The 18,291-nt window shown below is 38.8% G+C and overlaps 1 protein-coding gene across 9 annotated transcripts in view; it reads left to right on the top strand.

Moving 5' to 3' along the window:
• NOSTRIN (nitric oxide synthase trafficking) overlaps positions 1–16,021 on the top strand; it is a 54,294-nt gene extending 38,273 nt beyond the window's left edge. For 5 of the 9 annotated variants that reach the window (XM_019656612.1, XM_019656615.1, XM_019656618.1 and 2 more), the window contains 8 exons: positions 2,942–3,040; positions 3,138–3,263; positions 6,847–6,955; positions 7,861–7,949; positions 10,978–11,103; positions 12,044–12,158; positions 13,314–13,403; positions 15,811–16,021. In XM_019656612.1, coding sequence (XP_019512157.1) covers positions 2,942–3,040; positions 3,138–3,263; positions 6,847–6,955; positions 7,861–7,949; positions 10,978–11,103; positions 12,044–12,158; positions 13,314–13,403; positions 15,811–15,977 — 921 coding nt within the window. In that variant the 3' untranslated portion in view covers positions 15,978–16,021. Of the gene's footprint in view, positions 1–2,667; positions 2,725–2,761; positions 2,873–2,941; positions 3,041–3,137; positions 3,264–6,846; positions 6,956–7,860; positions 7,950–10,977; positions 11,104–12,043; positions 12,159–13,313; positions 13,404–15,810 lie in introns of all 9 variants that reach the window. The other 4 variants (XM_019656620.1, XM_019656613.1, XM_019656617.1 and 1 more) reach the window with 4 other exon arrangements.
• Positions 16,022–18,291: the final 2,270 nt, after the last annotated feature.

The raw sequence follows: 18,291 nt of genomic DNA on the forward strand, positions 1-18,291 counted from the left end.
ATAGACTGCAATACATCAAAAGGTTAACAGCAACTATCTTTGGGTGGAAGAATTATAAATGATTTTTAAAAGATTTTTTGTTGCCGTTTATGGCCCAAGGACAATGTCTCCAAACAACTAGGGTGCTTGTTAGATTTCAGATTCCTGAGCACCTCTCCAGGCTGGTGAATCACAGAACCTCTGAATGATTTTAGAAAAGGGCCTAGATGATTGCTGGTCATACTAAAGTTTGAGAGTTCCCGTTCTAAAAGAGCATATTTCTTTGACCAGTTTTATGAAGGCAATTTAGATGAAAATGGAGTCCCTCCAAACTCCTCAGGTAATGTGAATGGGAAGGCCAGGACAGCAGTAACAGACAAGAATGGATGAAGAGTGTGAACCATTGTGATGCCTGGGTCCCAGCCAGGCTGTCAGTCTGCTAGTTCTTAGTCACTCTGACTGCACTTTCCTCATCTGTACCATTGTGAAAGCTCAGGAGGACAGTTTTAGGTCCTCCAGCGTATCTTGCTTTTCTACCACTTATTTTATACAAAAAGAAAAAGATGATAGAAAGCAATAATTCATTAAGTGAGATATGGATTTTCCCTCGACACAGTGGAATTTATCTCAGCCTCTTTTCATGAGCAAACATAGATCATTTTAATGATTTCCCTGAAATGTAATTAAAATCTATTAAACATTACCATCTCCAACAAAGGACACTGGTTATTCTGGGCTCAGATTGATGCTGGTGGCTCAGCACTTGTCAATGTAAAGAAACAGCTGCCCGCTACGGATGCAATGGTCCTAAACCTGGCCTTTCTTTTCTGTCCTGTCCTTTGCTCATGGTGCTAAACTAGGACATCTGCTTTCTCAACCTTTTTCTACACTGTAAAAGCTCTTTCTTTTTGAAGACTGTTGAGATCCAAGCCACTGAGCAGAGTTTGTGTTACATATTTGTTCGGAGGCATATGGTTTCTGCCCTTTGCATAAGCAATGTTTCTGACAGGCTACTCTTCTGTGTCTTTAACCCTGTATGCGGGAGACAGAGGACAGACAGCCACATTCAAATGGCTGGGGCCTACAATTTTAGAGAAAGTCTCAGGAGACCAACACCAGAAACAAAGGCATTTGGCCGCCCATTGACTTAACCTAAATTGTGCAGGTTCCGATCCACAAAGAAGGTGGCCACAGGGAGCAGAGCTCCAGGCTTTTTTGATTCAAATGTCAGGACACTTGGCACAGAATTGAAATTTGCATGTGATTGAGGAAGATGTTCATATTTACTACCTGAGCCTTTTACTACATGCATTTAATAGCTGTGTTAAACTGACTATATACCAACAAACAGAATGTGGCGTATACATACAATGGGATATTATTCAGCCTTAAAAAGGAAGGACATTTTCATTACCAGGAACCTTGCAGACTTTATGCTAAATAAAATAAGCCAGACACAAAAGGACAAATATTATATGATTCCTGTTATATGAGATACCTAGAGTAGTCAAATTCATAGAAGATGGACATTAGAACGGTGGTTGCCAGAGGAACGGCGGAGAGTGGAATCGGGAGTCATTGTTTAACGGGTACAGAGCTTCAGCTTTTCAAATTGAAAAAAGGTCTCAAGGTGGATGAGGATGATGGTTGCACAACAATGTGAATGTACTTAATGACACTGACCTGTACACCTAAAAAACGGTTACGATGGTAAATTTTATGTTTTGTAAATTTTGCCACAGTGAGGAAACAAATAAAATTTTTAAATGATTATATGCTATAGATGAAATAACAGCTGAATGTGAATGCAGTCTACTCACAGGAATATAAAGAAACACCACACTGGGTCAGGCCAGTGGGCCCTGCAAGTGTGCAGGGAGGCAGGATGGGAGAAGCCAAAGATCTGTGTGGCTTCCCCACCTCCACCCTACCAAAGGCCTTGAGATGTAGCCCGCCCTTCTTGCTTCCTATGGTAATGTTACTTACCAATTGCCCAATGCTTCTTCACGCAAGACTATTGCTGAGTGCTCCGCACTGTGTGCAATGGAGTGGAGCGGGATGGCAGGTACCTGAGAAACCAACATGGCCTCTGGATAGAAAGGAATGTCCAGGCCTTGTCCTAACAAAAACAGGATGAAGAACAGGTTGTCTTAAACACCTGCCACTTCTGTCAAAGCTGAAGTCCTCAAGGCACAGCCTAGGAGACTCCCACTGCCTGCGAAAAGCCTGGTAATCCCCTGGCCTACTCCTGACCCAACCTCCTTACATTATGTTTAACTGCTGAACTTGGAACTCCCTCAAAACAATTAGTCAGCAACTCTGCTAGCACTGAGTGGAAAGAGGAATTTTTGTCATCACACACAAAATGGAGAGGCTATGTTTGAACCTTCCAACAGTGGTCTCTGACCCCCAGTCCTAATTTTAGGCCAGAATTATGAATTGATCAGACTTTGGGGTTCTGCTCTCAAAACGAATCGTTTCCTGAAGCACAGAATTTACATTTCATCATCTTTACCTTTGCAGAGACTAACTGAATGCTTTGTATGCACTGTAAACATTTCTAGAAATATTTAGTCTCAGCTGCATTTCCAAGATATGAACACGGATTTTACTGGGCTTCACTCCCTTTTTCTTGAACTCACAAATGCTTTTCAATAAAGTCCTCTCCCCTTCCTTTGTGAATGTCAGGTAACCCACGGCATCTACCTATATGCCTTTTGGACTAAAAAAGCCTGGCAAAAGTGTGTGAATTAAGTCAGTTCTAATGGTGAGTAAATAGGAGAGACACCAAATCACATTCCTGTCTTGGGAATCCCCCGCACCGCAGTTTGGATATAATGTAATCAAGAGGCACAAACGTGACAGTTCGCTCAGGCTTTCTTTGTGTATGTCAGTGTTTGATGGGTGACTTCAGGTTTGTGTAACAACTTGCTGATCTTACCCTATTTTCCATCCTTTACAGAGCATCCTGGAGCTGGAAAAGGAAAGAATTCAACTTTTATGCAATAACTTAAACCAGTACACCCAACATATTTCTGTTTTTGGCCAAACCCTGACCACAGTGAGTAGTCAAAATTTCTCGCTTTCTGGAACGCATGGTAAGAACGGGCAGGACCCATGTCTTCAGCAACCTTGTTCTGCTTTCCTCGGCATTGCAGTGCCATGCACAGATTCACTGTGCCATCAGCAAGATAGATGTTGAAAAAGATATCCAGGCTCTAGTAGAAGAAACTGCCATTTCGTCTACAGAAAATAAATCTGAGTTCCTACTGACTGATTACTTTGTAAGTATGGAATGGAAGAAAGTTCCACTAATGGGGAACCTTAGTCATGTACTGATGGGTTCACTAAAAAAAAAATCAGGAGCAATTGTAAAGGAAATGTCCTGTTTTTTTAATGAAAATATTGACTTTTTTTCGTAGTCCATATAAATAAAAAAAGAGTGTGGTTTACAAAAGAGGTAAAGGAAACATGTTTTTTGTGTTCTCTGGAAGGGCAAAAGTCAAACAGGGTTTTGAACTGAACCTTCATACTCAGTCTTCTATGAGAGTAATGCCAAGCAGACATGTTTCATGATCTGTAAATAATCACTGTGCATCATATTGGTTGTCTATTGCTACACAACAAATTACCCTCTAACTTAATGTCTTAAAACAAACACTTATTATGTCACAGTTTCTGGTGGTCAGGAATCCAGGCATGGCTTAGCTGGTTGCTTCTGAGTGCCTCACAAGACTGCAGACATCTCAAGGCTCCACTGGGAAACAAACAGCTTCTTAGCTTACTCACGTGGCTGATGGCAGGCCCCTGACCCTGACTGACTGTTGGCTAGAGATGTCCCTTCCTTGATGTGCGGGTCTCTCCTTAGGACAGCACACAATATGTCAGCCTCCTTTCCCCAGAACTAGTGATCCAAGAGAGACAGACAGAGTGCTCAAGATGAAAGCATACTCTGTTACAAGCTAACCTCAGAAATGACATCTCATCATATTCTCTTTGTTAAAAGTAAGTCAGTGAGTGCAACCCACACTCAAGTGGAGGGGATTACACAAGGCATGAGTCCTAGGAGATGGGGATCATTACCAACATTCTTTATGGTCTTTCCTTTGAAAAACTTGGACCAAATTAGGGAGGGTTCTTTTGAAGGCATTTGGGTGATTCTACTGTGGAATCGGTGCTTAAAACCTGATCAGTGTCCCTGGGCAGAGTCTCTGGGCATCTTGTCTTTTTGCTATCTTGGGGTAAATTCTTTGTCTTTTGAATCCCTGACAGCTCTTCCCCAGGCCCTCTGCCAGATTTCATTCAGACTTTCAAGGCCTATATTGGGAGATTTATTCCTCTCTGTATATAGAACCAGCCCACCAGTCATGTCCTTCTATAGGATTAAAATTGTAGCCAAAGTCAACATCCCAGGACCCCCACTAAGGCAACAAGAGATGAGGGGAGAGGGGAAAGCAGTTAGATCTGGGCACAGCAGTGAATCCAACCGCTAGGAAATGGACCAGCTTTCTGTTTCCCCACCTTCCAAATAGCAGTAAGTAGCCAGCGATTTCTTTAATTGAATCTTTTTTTTCTTACCCTGGGAAAGGCGAAGCAAATTAACAATAGCAATGTGTGTTCAAAGCACAAACAAAGGTAGAGATGGGATTGGAAAGCAATATTTGGTTACAATAGAAAAGTACTTCCTTTTTGTTTCTTCTAAATAGTTTAGGTGATCTCTGAAATGAGAAAATATACAAGAAAATATATCTATTACTTTCTGAAAAGGATAATAAAAATGCCCCTATAGACTAACCTGTCAATAAAATAAAGGTCATTCTCCTTGAAAATTTAACTATGCTTCTATTGAAATATGAGGAGGCAGCCATGATGGTTTATCTTTAATTGACGTGCCTGTGGGCATTTTTGGTTTCTGTGAGACTTTAGTGCACTAGAATTAATGACTACATATCTGTTGTGTAAGAGAATGGACTGTATCTCCAAGTGGGTGAATAAGGTTTTCTTAATACCCTTAAAGCAAAACATCCCCAAAGTCTGACTTTATAGTCATGGCAGTATGTGTAGCGTGGTGTTTATCTAGTGCTATGAAATTTACAAGTTCAGGTGGTAAGATAGCAGAACAATCTGAGTGCAAATATTGGAGGTCTGGTGACCAGTGTGAAAATATTTGTAAGGTCACTGTAAAGGCCATGTTCAAAAGATCATGTAGGCAGTTTTAAATGCCTCCTTCAGTATCCATCTTCTTTCTAACAAATCTTTGGAAGAGAAGGAGAAATTTAAGAGAGTTAAATGATGGTAATTACACTCCATCCTCAAGCTGATCCAGTAGTCATCCATTCCTAAAAATACATTTTTAAACAATAGGCGTCCCCAAACAGACAAATGAAGTCTTGGACAGGTATGGGAGCCAGATTATTATGCACACTCCTCCAATAAGGGAGAACTGAGGTTTGGAGTTAGCATTCTTGCAGTTTAGCTAGAGCTCACAGAGGTTGTCTCGTCAGCTTGGGCCTCAGCCTCAGGAAGAGAACTGGGATTCCCAAGAGTTGGGTTTCAGGAGTAATCATTTACTAGCCATTTCGTCTTGGACCTTCATTTATTTTTGTCGTAGGTAAAATGGGGAAAATAAAACCAATCTCATAGAGTTGTAACAATCACATGTAATAAAGATTTTTTTTATAATATACGATATGTAAATGAAATATCTTTATACATTATGTTTTTATAGAGGCTATTTGCTTGGCTCTAAAACCTCAGCTCCTCTTTCTTCATGACAATCTATCTAAAGCTAACCTTCCGCCAACATACAGGATCCTAGTTTTTCTCCTTCCTTATCAGATAAGTCCTGACTCCTCCACTTCATCTTCAGTAGTTAGTTTCCCCTCTTTTTCCACAGGTTTCTGTTCCTCTGCTCTACTCATGTTCAGCCACCCCCCAATCTGACCCTAAAATCCTAATTTTCTTTTCATTCAACCTTTGAAATATGTATGTGAAAGCTCAGATATAGTTAATGATTTTTAATAGCCTAAATCATAAAACCCCTACTTCAGCCCAAAAATCTGGCCTAAACTACTCAGACTTTTCTTCTACTATATTTGTCAATTAACTGGTCTACTTTTTCTTCCTGATACATTTTACACAGTCCTCCCTCTGTCCTTTCCTTGTGCCAGTTCTCCTACCTTGGGGTACCCTTCTTCCTCTTGACCTAAACATCCTGGTTAAGTCTTCTAACCTTCATAAAGCTTTCATGCCCGTGCTCCTGCCCTTGGTGAGCCAAGCATTCCTGTCTGCACCATTCATAAATGGAAGTGGCCTTGAATTTCTAGGTCTCTTAATGTTATGCTTCAAGGCCCAACTAAATTATAAACCCGTTCTGGGAAGAGTGTTTGTGTTTTAGTTCACAGGTTCCCAATAGCCACCAACACAGAATATGATAAACATTTGTTCCACTCCTGAGGCAGCTCTAGCTTGAGGCACATACATGATACTACATTTGGACCATTAAAGGACTCTAACTTGAATAAAGATAAGTAGAGAGCTATAAGTATACAACAAATAGATCTACTTATCAAGAAACTGAAATAGCTATAGTGAGGATAATCTTTCAAGAATAATTTATTCTATTAAAGAAAGTGCTCAGCTATGTACTTACAAGTTGTGAACAAGGAGATGTTTCCTTATTAAGCAAGTCTAGAAAAGGTAGAACAATCTATATAAAACTAAAGATTGCCACCTTTTTTTTGTTTTACTTTTTTCTTCCATCAAGTTAAAATTAAATACAGTCAGTGAAAGTCTGTTGCAACTGGGAGAGATGACTTTCTTTTTTCCCCCTTAAATTGTTAAACATCCTATTTTTCCCCCCTAAAGGAAGAAGATCTTAACAATGCAATGAATAAAGAGCGACAAGAGTCTTCAATAAAATCAAAACTGTCGAGGCTGCAAAGAGACATTGAAAAAACCTCCAGAGACCGGGAAGGTGTGTAATTTTCTCTGTGACCGGCCTGATAAAGGAATGAATTCAGCTCGGGTGATTCTACTTTTGCTAACTGAGGCAGGGACCATCTCATTTAAAGAATCATTTGTCAAATCTAATTTGTGTAAAGAAAGACAAATTAAAAAAAGAAGAAAGGAGAGAGCAAAAAAATAAAAAATGACATTTGAGTCTACCTGTGAGAGCTATGTAAATACTATACCACCATTTTCATTTACCCACTGTGTTTCTGAAATTGGCTGGAATGAGGGACAATTCACTTGGTTGAAAACACAGGAAACCTGTGCACAGGGCTTTTGGTTTTCTTGTTTGTTTCCTTTTAACTACCTCTCTAAACCATGTAAAAATCACTCAATTCAAATTGTACACTTAGAAGTGAGGCATGTGAGAGTGTGAAGTAGCTGTAAAGTGATGCAGATAATAAAAGCAACTCCCCACTTGAGATTCTGGTATGTATACAGCTTATTTTACGTGAACCAGAACAACGCCTTGCAATGTAATTCTTGACAGGAAATCCAAGAGAGCAAAAATGTTTACACATGTAAATACCATACTGAGGGAGTAACACGGTGGTAAATGTTAGGTATCCACCATAGAAAGTGGGCCAACAAGGAGGATTCATAAGCTCATCTTGAAAAATAACAGTCAAGGCTCTTTAAGCACCAATCAACATTTCTCGCATTTCATTAACTGAGGGTAAAAGTCACCCATTCAGTAAAATTGAGTAACAACTACCTACAGAAACAGCCCCAGCCATTTAGGAAATCCTTCTGGGCTCAAGCTCCGGGGGGTGGGGGGGGGTGTTGTGTGTGTATGTGGGATGACCTCCTCTTGGCTATGTCCCACTAGGACAGGACAGACAGTGACTGAGAATGTGATTTCATTTTCAGGCCTGGAACGAATGTTGAAAGCATACTCAAACCACTCTTCCTTCTCAGACCCAGAGAGCCAGAAAAACACAGCGGCCTTAATGGATGAGGTAAATATTTGCAGAGTGTCATGTCCTAGATTTAATGATAAGAGTTATTTTTAGAATGCTTGTTTTCTGGCCATTTGACTTCTGTTTGCCTTTCCTTTCTCATGACATAGAACAATCTAGTCAGAGAGCTTGTATGGTCAGGCCCTTGGCAAGTAATTTGAGGGATGTGGAAAAATCCAACTACTTAGCTGTGTTAGTGTCCTCCCAGGAAAAGAATTGTGCCTAAAATAGAATTCTCCAAAATACAATCATTTTTTTCAGGGTCTGGAAACCATGTGTGCTCTAACCCAGTTAAGAAACATGACCAAAAACACAGGCGGTACATTCAGAAAGGATCTAGTTCTGCTGTTTACAGGAAACTGGGATAATTTTAGTTTTCTTATGTGTAAAATAGAAATATGGGTACCTACCTCAAAAGGTTTTTGTGAGGATGAAATATTAATTAGAAAATAAATATTATTTTTAAAATGCTAGAACAGTGTGCAGAAGAGACCTGAAAAATTGGTCATTGTTATTAAAAATGCTGTTTTCCATTTATTCCTCAACTAACATCAAGGTCTTCTGAGAATAACAAGGGGATGGTAAGTAATATGTGGGGATTGATTGACAAGGTGGAAACTTTGGCAAAACCCACATTAAAAAGGCAGTTAGCAAAGACCTGTGAATTTTATATAGAAATAAAAATGAACAGATACTATTACCTATGTATGCAAGATATGGGTTTTTTGCTGGATTGGAGTGAGAGGAAGTTGAAGGCTTATCTTTTCTGAGAAAAATTCAGGAAGAAAAATTTTTTTCTACAATGTTTTGAAGGATACAGGAAACTGTACGAGCTTTCCTTACCTTGAACATAGTCTAACTCTCTTATGACTAAGTAATTTATAATTCTGTCCAAACAGGCAATTTAAATAGTTCTTTGGTGAAAGTAGATGGATGCAGCCAGTCATGGTTTATCTATTTTTTTTTTAGCATAGGCTTCCTTTAGTGTTGCAGAAACAAACCTAATACTTATTGTGTAAAGAAAGGCCTTGAATTGTGTTCACTTGTGAACAGAGGCCTACCATACTTGCAATGACACACGGCTACAATTTTCATGAAATTATAAAACAGACTCTAGAATGTTTTCTGTGACAACACAACATGTTTAGTAAACTAATTTGATGCAAATAATATTTACCAAAATAACATCATATGGAGCATTTTATGATGGTGTTAAGTTTTAAGTTTAGTTTTTTGGTTGTTCCTGCACAGAATTTTGTCGTTGTCATTACCAGCAGAGAACATGTATTAGGATCAGCTGGGTATACAACTGGACTTATTTGTACAGTGGAGGATGCGATTTGGGAGAAGATCTGACCCCTGATTTCATGGTGTTTATGATCTAGTGACGAAACGAATATGAGACTTCAAATAGTAGATGCCAAATATCCATGTAACTTCATTACACACCACTACACCTGTTGGAGGGAAACTGGTGATATTGGTAGATTTCATGTTACCCAAGGAAGGTTTCTTGCAGAAGGAAACTGTTTCTTTTAAGTTCTTCCTAATTCACTATCTCTTGGTCTTTGAAGTGCCATATTTGAACAAAAATGTTGGCAAGGCATGTTTTATGAGAAACTGTTTTCGATATTGTCTTCAGATACCTGAAGGAGTATCACATAGAAAAGGAAAGGGACTTGTTCTAACACGCTCTCAAATGCAGTAGGTCTAATGGTAGAAGGCATAGGGGCAGGGGGTTAAATGGTAGAAGGTATGGGGGAAGAGGTTGATTTCTTCTCAGGTAAGCCTGCCCCACAATGCAGCGAATTGTTCCAAGGATTAGAGACTTTCCTCTTTGATTGGAGGTATTTGATCCATGGCTGTGTTGCGCCCTGGCAGGGATATTAGGGTTGGGTTTCCCCATGCTGACAGTATGGAAAAGGGAGAGGTGATGGTCAGAAGGAGACTGGATAAGCAGGCCTCTTCCAATGCTTAGATTCTGTTATTCAATTTACCCTGACTGAACACAGCCTGACAAAGAAGTCATTAAAATGTTTCTAGTTCATGGTCAAATAGAGAACAGGAAGAACCTAGGAGTGTATCATTAGCTTCACTCTTTATTTTTATAATCAGATACCCTAGAACAGGGGTCAGCAAACTTTTGAGACAGAAGAGCCGCCAGGGGTCAGCAAACTGCGGCACGCGAGCCACATACAGTTCTTTGGGTACGTACATGGGGCTCTGAAGTAAAATTGAAAATGAAAATAAAACTATCATAGTTTCATTTATAAAATTTTTGAAGGATATTATTCACATAATGGTGATTATGTAAAAATATACTTATGGCTCTCGAATAATTTTTAAATTGTTGTGAGGGACAGGATTGGCGTTTCCAGGGGTTGGCAAACTTTTGAGACGGAACGTACCCAAAGAGCTGCATGTGGCTAGAGAGCCGCAGTTTGCCAACCCCTGCCCTAGAATATTGTTTCCAATTTCCAGAAGTGTTTCTGAAAACTTTCTGGGTAATATAAGACCTCACCTCTTCAAGAAAAACAATAAATAATATAAAAAAAATAAAAATAAAAAACCTGTCCTGCACCATTTTAGTTTGATTCTATTGATCCAAGTTCAATTCTATTCACAATATTGAACACCTATGCCTCAGTTCCCTGTCCTTAACGGCCCTCTGAAAGTCTGCCTTCTGCAATGAACACTTATTATTCCCTTTCTCATCCCTCAGGAGAAAAGTGAGTATAGCAATTCATTGCCACACAATACTGAGTAATATATCTACCAAGGTTTCTGGTTTACTCCATTTACGACAGTCCAGAGTAAGACACACTAAAAAACTAAGGCATTCCTCTAGGAAAGGGTTTCATTTTTTTCTCTCCTCAGCATTTTCTGTGTATATATCTACATATGAGTTGAATGTGTACTTTTCTTGACCTCTTTGTCATTTCGGAAGTTATCCTGATACCCTTTTACCCATGCAGTTGTGCCTCATTTTCTAGAAATTTACTCACATGGCCCAATGATGTATCCACAGACCAATGTGAAATTAGACCTTTTGCAAGCAAACTCCTATAAACTGTTATCAGTGTTAGCAGAACTTAAGCAAAGACCTCAACCCAGCCATTCCTGTAGTAACTCCATCTTCAAGTGGAAAGAAAAGGTAAAAATTTAAGAGACTCGTTGTAATTCTTGACTGGGCTTGCTGGGTGGGGTGGCTTAATGTAGCATCGGGTCAAAAACGCTGTTATGAATAATATATGCCATATGTCAAATCCCAACCACAGAATTGTAAGATACATTTATTTTTATTCCTTTTGAGTAACAATAGCTAAACACAACTGAATAATTCCTTTGTATATGAAATATGAGAAGTGAAAAACACTTTGGATTCCTTCTTGTTCCTCCTCATACCTTAACTTTATCTTTTGAATATGCTTTTATAGTAAAATTTTTATTAAATTGAAATTTTAGTATTCATGCAGACCTAAATTGTAAGGTTTTGTGATATGCATTAGTCTCATCCATTTAACGTACTACACAATGTACATAATGTACAGGCACAACTTTTAAAATTCACACACATGTATTTTTCCAGCATTATACTTTTTAGGAATAGATTTTGAGCACTTTGATATGTACAGATAACTATTGCTTGTCACTGTTTTCCATTCCCTATCAGAAGGGGGAGCTATAACCATCTTGTGATGAAGGGACAGTTTTCTTGTGAAGAGACTCAGGAGCTCTAAAATGGTCTTAATCATTCAGACAGTCAGGATAATTCATTTGCATTAAAGACAATAAAGTTGAATTTGTAAAGTAATGCCGTGAATCTTATTATTTGGCCTAGGTGCAGCTCAAAATTGCAAACACAAGCTATACGATATGGTAGTTGTCTAATTCTAAAAATATCAAGTTTTCAGAAACAAGAAAGCTCTATGGTAGGGTTGAAGAATGTATTTAATGCTTTATTTACATCTTGTTCAAAAAAATTAAGAAATAAATTCCTAAGGAAAACATATACAGAAGAGTTACTTTTCATGAATACTTATGACTGTGTTGTTAAAAGTGACTTTGTTTGTTTGTTTTAACTATTTAAACAGCAGCAGACACATAGTTATGTAAAACTGTCTCGGCCTTTTCTGATGAAGAGATCAGAGAATGTTGTGAGCAGGGAACCTTCCGGCGAGCAGAACAATCCAAATTCTCCATCTACAGGTAATCCCAAACTCAGAATAATTTGGGGCTGGGTTCTATCGATAAAGCACATTGCTACATTTACATTTTATTTCCAGAGTCACATTGAGATAGATAGATAGATAGATAGATAGATAGATAGATAGATAGATAGATAGATAGATAGATCAGCTCAAAGAAACTCACATTTCAAATAGGACTGAATAATTTGTTTGAGTTTGTAGCTTTCTGTGCAAATGTAATCCAAAAGGTGAGAAGGAGTCAAGAGGAGTGAAGTGTTGGGAAAAGAATTTTCTAATGTGAAAAGGTACCTCAGGTGACTGGTTCCATGTTACTCAGACAGCCTGCAATTTGCTGTGCATTCAGCCACCCCTAAGCCAGAGGGAGGAACTCTGAGCTCTGTGTTCACGGCCTCCTCTAAACTTCCATGGAACCCTGTGCTCTCTGTGAGAAACAGCGTGATCCCAGGGCCTACCCACCCCTTCATCCAGCTACCCGCTTTTAGTCATTTGTCCATACACACCCTACTATCTCTTACTTTTCAACACACACACACACACACACACACACACACACACACACATTACTGTCCCTCATAGTTCAACTATAGTTACCGTAACCTTGACTCTCTAGTTTCTTGATTAGAAATTGGCAAAAAAAAAGTTTCAATAAAACCTAGGACATTATGGTCCACATGGTATACGAAAGACTCACCACTGCGTTGTTTGAGAAACATAAGTACTTAAGGATGATGGTAAGAAGCACACGCTCTCAGTGTCCGCTATTTATACCTGAATGGCAAAATTGGTGTATGTTTTCCAAACCATAAATTTAACTACCACACATATTAGCTAACTGATGTTGACTAAGTTCATGTGGGGAGCAAATAATTTTAAGTTGTCATCTTTCTTATTATTATTACAATAACTTTTATCTTCATACTTACTATTTTCTATATTATAATACAGTTGTTTATTAATATACACAGTCTATACACATAGTAGGTACATCATAAGTAGTTACTGAATCAAGGAATTAATAGTATGTAAAGTTATAAACTTTTCTTTTGAGACGACTTCAGTATATTTATGCTCTGCACCACACTGAAGAGCTTCCCATCGTATTCCTCTCGCCTACTGACACAGCTTTGTAATGATCACTTGATCCAACTTTCAGCCTCCAGTGTGGCCCAGCACGGCAATAATCTTTGCAAGGCCTTATATCCTTTTCAAGCCAGGCAAGATGACGAATTGAATTTGGAAAAAGGTAAGAATCATTCTCAAATGTTTAATTGCCTTCCCATGCTGAAATCATTTACTTGAATAAAACTCCTTAGTATGGTAGCCTTAAAAGTTACCATCATGTCAAATCAGTTCAGGTTTACAATCACCCTTTTTAGAAGATAAAGCACATCAAAAATAAAGCCCACATAACAAAAATAGCTAACATTTATTCAGTTTTACTATGTGCCAGACATTGTTGCAAGCACAATTGTCCAGTTTAATATCCATAAAACCTTTTGAGGTAAGTATTGCTACTTATTCCCATTTTATTACTAAGGAGACTGAGGCATATAAATGTTAAATACTTTGGCTAAAGTCACAAGCAGTGGTAGTGCAGGATTCGAACTCAGAAACTCAGTCACGCTTAATCACAGTGCTGCACTGGAGTGGAATGGCAGTAATGGAAAGTCATAAGAGATGTGGCCCCACCTTTTTCTTTTTCAGAAAGCTAAACATGCAGGAATGTGAAGTGACTTTCTCTCATGACTTAGTGTAAGAGCAACTTCTAGAACCCAGGTCAAAGGACTCCCAGCTTAAAGTTTCTTCCACTTATCTCTCAGGAAAGTGTTTTAAGACCAATCTAAGGAAGCAGACTCACTTCTTTGTGTCATAGATTTTGTTTGTTTGTTTCTTTGACATGAAAGGCATTATGTAATGAGTTATGTAGACCTCAACATTATTAAACAAGAAAAAGTCACCAAACTCAACTTCCTTTGTGTGTCCCATTAGCAGCCACAGTTGGATGCTTAAGCTAAGGCAGAGACCTGGAAATGAAAAGGTTAGTGAGAAAGGGGTTTGTTGTAGGAGAAAGCTTTTATCCATGAGCAGGACATGGAGCCCAGCACCCAGGGAAAGTCAAGATGGATTTTACAGCCAAACAATAGGGACACCACATATTTACTGTTGGCTAGTGAGTGCTTCCTTTATAGTTTGTCAATCAGGTCTCTCCAGGCAATTAATTTTCCTTCTAATTCAGAAATAAGTAAACACGAGAGAAAAAAGGAAATAGAAAGTAGACCCTCTTCTTTATTCTTCTTAAATCAATGTTGCCTTTATTTAAAAGTTTTAAGATTTTATGTCACTTCATTCCTCATCATGTCGTCCCAAGGCTACCTAGAGCAGTAAGTGAGTAAATGAAATGCTGTATTCCCACTTTCCATATAAATAAAAAATGCATTTCCCAGATGCCCTCTAGAACCCAGGGTCCTGAGTTTGAGCTACATAGCTACACGACAAATTGGTCATCCTATTTGTCTGTTCTCCGTTGGTTGCAAAGCCTACTTATACTTAACATCCTAAGTAGGTTCTTTCAATGAAATGAGACATTGAAGGCTTAGGAAAGCTGGCCATAACATTTTAAATTACTCATTAGAATTTCTGTTAGTAGACTGTGTCCATCTGTTGACCTTAGAGCACTCATTATAGGGAGAACTTAGGGTGAGAATGATCTCCTATAAGAATAAATAGTGATTTATGACTGAGAAGAGAGAGGATGGGGGTTAACAGTCTCCTTTCTCTTAAGAAGAAAATTCCTGGGAAAAATAATGAAAGAGAAAGAAAGACTGAAAAATTACCTCAGAATGGTGCCCAAGATAAAGTAGCTTTCAGGTTCTGAAGGAAGTGGATATTTCCACTTTAATGTGCAGATAGCAGCCAGACAGAATGGACTCTTTCTCAGAAGACAAGTACTTAGCCAGAGGGTTTGGGGTACCAGTTCAAGCTTCAGGGTTATTAACATCAGAATAGTATTTTTTTTTTAAATAGAGAATTAGAGAAGAGCCATATATTTCATATGTTTCTTAGGGATTCTACTTATTTGAATCATGGATTTAAGAAAGTATTGTCTTCAAATTGATATTTTATTAAAGTTATCAAAATTTTGAGTGAGGAGTTATGTTTCTGTGTAAAGCTATGAGTTGGCGCTTTGGACTGTGAAGCTGATACATATAATGGAGAGAAGCTGTCTTGACCTAAAGAAAAGTCTGGTAGCCAAGACATACTCATAGTCATCAATGTACCAAACTATCCTGGCTCCCAACATGAGAAACCCTTAAAACACAAACAACAAGAAAGAGTTTGGTGACAACCCATCAGCTATATCCAAAGTGATCCAGCCAACACGAGAAGGACATATGTTCCAACGTGATTCTGCTTTTAACCAAACTGTTTTATGGCATAACTTGGCTGTCCATTATCTTCTTCTTTTTAATATTCTCTGCTTTATGCCTGCTTCATACAGAGGTGGTCAATACATTTTGCTTCATCTGAATCAATGCTCCCAAGTAACTCCTTGAAAGCAGAGTCTCCCCAAAACTGTCTTACCAATCGGACTCAGGCACGTGCTCAAATTGCAGAGACCCATTTGTCTAACTAAATGTGCATTTTCACAGGTGACATTGTGACTCTACACCAGAAAAAAGGAGAAGGATGGTGGTTTGGATCTTTAAAGGGAAAAAAAGGCCATTTTCCTGCTGCGTATGTGGAGGAGCTCCCTTCCAATGCTGGGGACACAGGCATAAGACAAGGTTCTCAACGCGCCACCTTACACACTCTGTAAACTAGATAGTGTGATGCAAATAAAGATAAAAGCTATGATTTTTACAAGCGTGTCTTTCTAAATGGGTGATGAAGTCCTGCCTGCATGTCACGACACTTTGCACCCTTGGTTATCTTTCTGAAAGAGTGAGAAGACGGAGTGGAGGGAGGCAGGGAAGAGGCCCCGTGGCTCCTAGGGTTTGCAAATTCTAAAAGACCCTGGATATGACTCAGTACAGCCCCGGGTGCCACAGAGAGAGACAGACTCCAAGGCGGGGTTAGCCGCTTGCCTGAAGTCACCTAGTTTTCTGGTAGCGCAACAGATTCTAGGACTGATATCCTCTCCCTCTGGATGTGGATGGCAACATGTGGGAGATGAGGGAGAACACAGATTAAGTCCCAGGGGAGCTCAGCAGAGACAGGCAGGCAGATACCAGCGATACAGACCCAAGTTAGGAGACTAGATAAAGGATCAGGAGCTGAGCCCAAGAGTCTGTGTAATCAGAAGAGGGGGTGCCAGACGAGGGGTCCAGATACCAGGTGGGTGATTTCAGGGTAGAATGGAGTTTTGTCCTGAGCCAATGACCTTCTGGAAGAGTGACTTCTTATATACCCTCCGGCCACAACCAGAGCTGCTCTTAGAGTGAGGTTAAGTGTGAGCTGGGGATCTGAGAATAAGAGCAAGGTGGATAGGAAGGGGTCAGAAAGGATACAGTGCCTGAAATGTTGTGCCTCCTTGCCCATTTGGAAACTTCATGTACCAACTCAGTAACCGGGAATTCTGCACTTCCCAACTAGGTCATCGTGAAAGGAAGGCATACCCTAAGCCACTTCCTAGTGAAAGGAACTTTAAATGTGAATGAGTTTCCAGTTTGCAAGGAAAGTTTTAGAAACCAACATTCACTATTAAATGGACTGCATAGAGAAGATAAGATTTATGCTATTTTCTCAAATGACCTATAATGGGAAAAGGCTGAGAATGAGAGAGGGTAGTCCCAAAGTTTTCTCGAGGGGAACAATTTAGAACAATTTAGATGTGCTACAGCAACATCTACAGAAAATGGCCTGTCAGCCTGGAGAACACACACTCCATTGAATAGAAGGCCTTGGCGTTGATAGAAACATCTGGGCATGTTCACATTTGTGCCAAATAGAGTGGCATTAAAGGAGTAATTAAAATGCATTTCATTACTCTCCTGCCCCCTACCTTTTTTTTTAATTCATCACATTTTGTACTTTCAAGAAGGAATTTTTCAAACCAAGGTACTAATACATATATTTTTATACTATGCACCGTTATACTCCTATAGGATATAACTAGCACACAGAGATAATTGTAAATATAGATATCACACCTCAAAGAGCTCAAGGAAAATTTGTTATGTGAGACATAACTTACAGACTAGAAGAACAGATCAGAAGTTTTAATGTCATCCTTATTTGTGTATTAATGACAGCTTTCTGCATGTAGAAAGTTGGCTGAATAATAGGCCATTAGACCATGAACAGAGATTTTGAATTTATATTTCCTTTTCATCTTATTTCTTTCCATTAAGCCTTGATGGATAAAAAATTATGTAGCAATTGACTGCAGCCTACACTGGATAATTTGTATCGTGAAAGTGATAATGGTGGTTGGGCCCTAAAACTCTTTGAAAGTAATTTTCAAAGTAAGAGATCCCTCTTTCTTCATAAATCACTTTTACTTTGTAAAAACATAAATGGACTTCATATTTTGGAATGTTGCTACAAATTCCTTTGATATGTAATTTTTAAACTTCAAAGAAATGCTATAGTCTTAAACTAGATAAAGTACAAATATAGTTGGATATAACAACTTTTATCTTGAATCTCTCTTCAGTAGGGCAAGAATTTTCTGGTTGGACAGATGGGGGTGATACCCCTTAGAGTTCTATAAAAATTAAGTTCATATTATGAAGATTAATGATGTGCCCAAGTCTTGCACATAGGACAAAATAATTTTTAATATTGGTACTTTTAAACTCTTAATGGGCTTTCATAATTATATTCCACTAAGCAGTTTCATATGTCAGGAAGTTTTTAGCAACACTGAAAACCTGAAATACAGGCAGTAGAGGTCTGAGCCAGATTTTCACTGAAAACATCAGAGGGCATTATTCTATTTTATCTCCTTGCTAGTAGAGTAAAAGCTGATGTGTGCATCACACTATCAACCAGAAAGTTTTATTAATTTCATTTTTTTCACATTTCCAATTACCCATAATAATATTCACAATGAATATTATGATCCATCAAAAAGTAATATAGGGCCGGCCGAGTGGCACGATGGTTAAGAACAGGCTTGAGACGCCAGA

Source organism: Hipposideros armiger, unplaced genomic scaffold (assembly GCF_001890085.2).
Source record: "Hipposideros armiger isolate ML-2016 unplaced genomic scaffold, ASM189008v1 scaffold_263, whole genome shotgun sequence".
In the NCBI taxonomy this organism is placed as follows: Eukaryota; Metazoa; Chordata; class Mammalia; order Chiroptera; family Hipposideridae; genus Hipposideros; species Hipposideros armiger.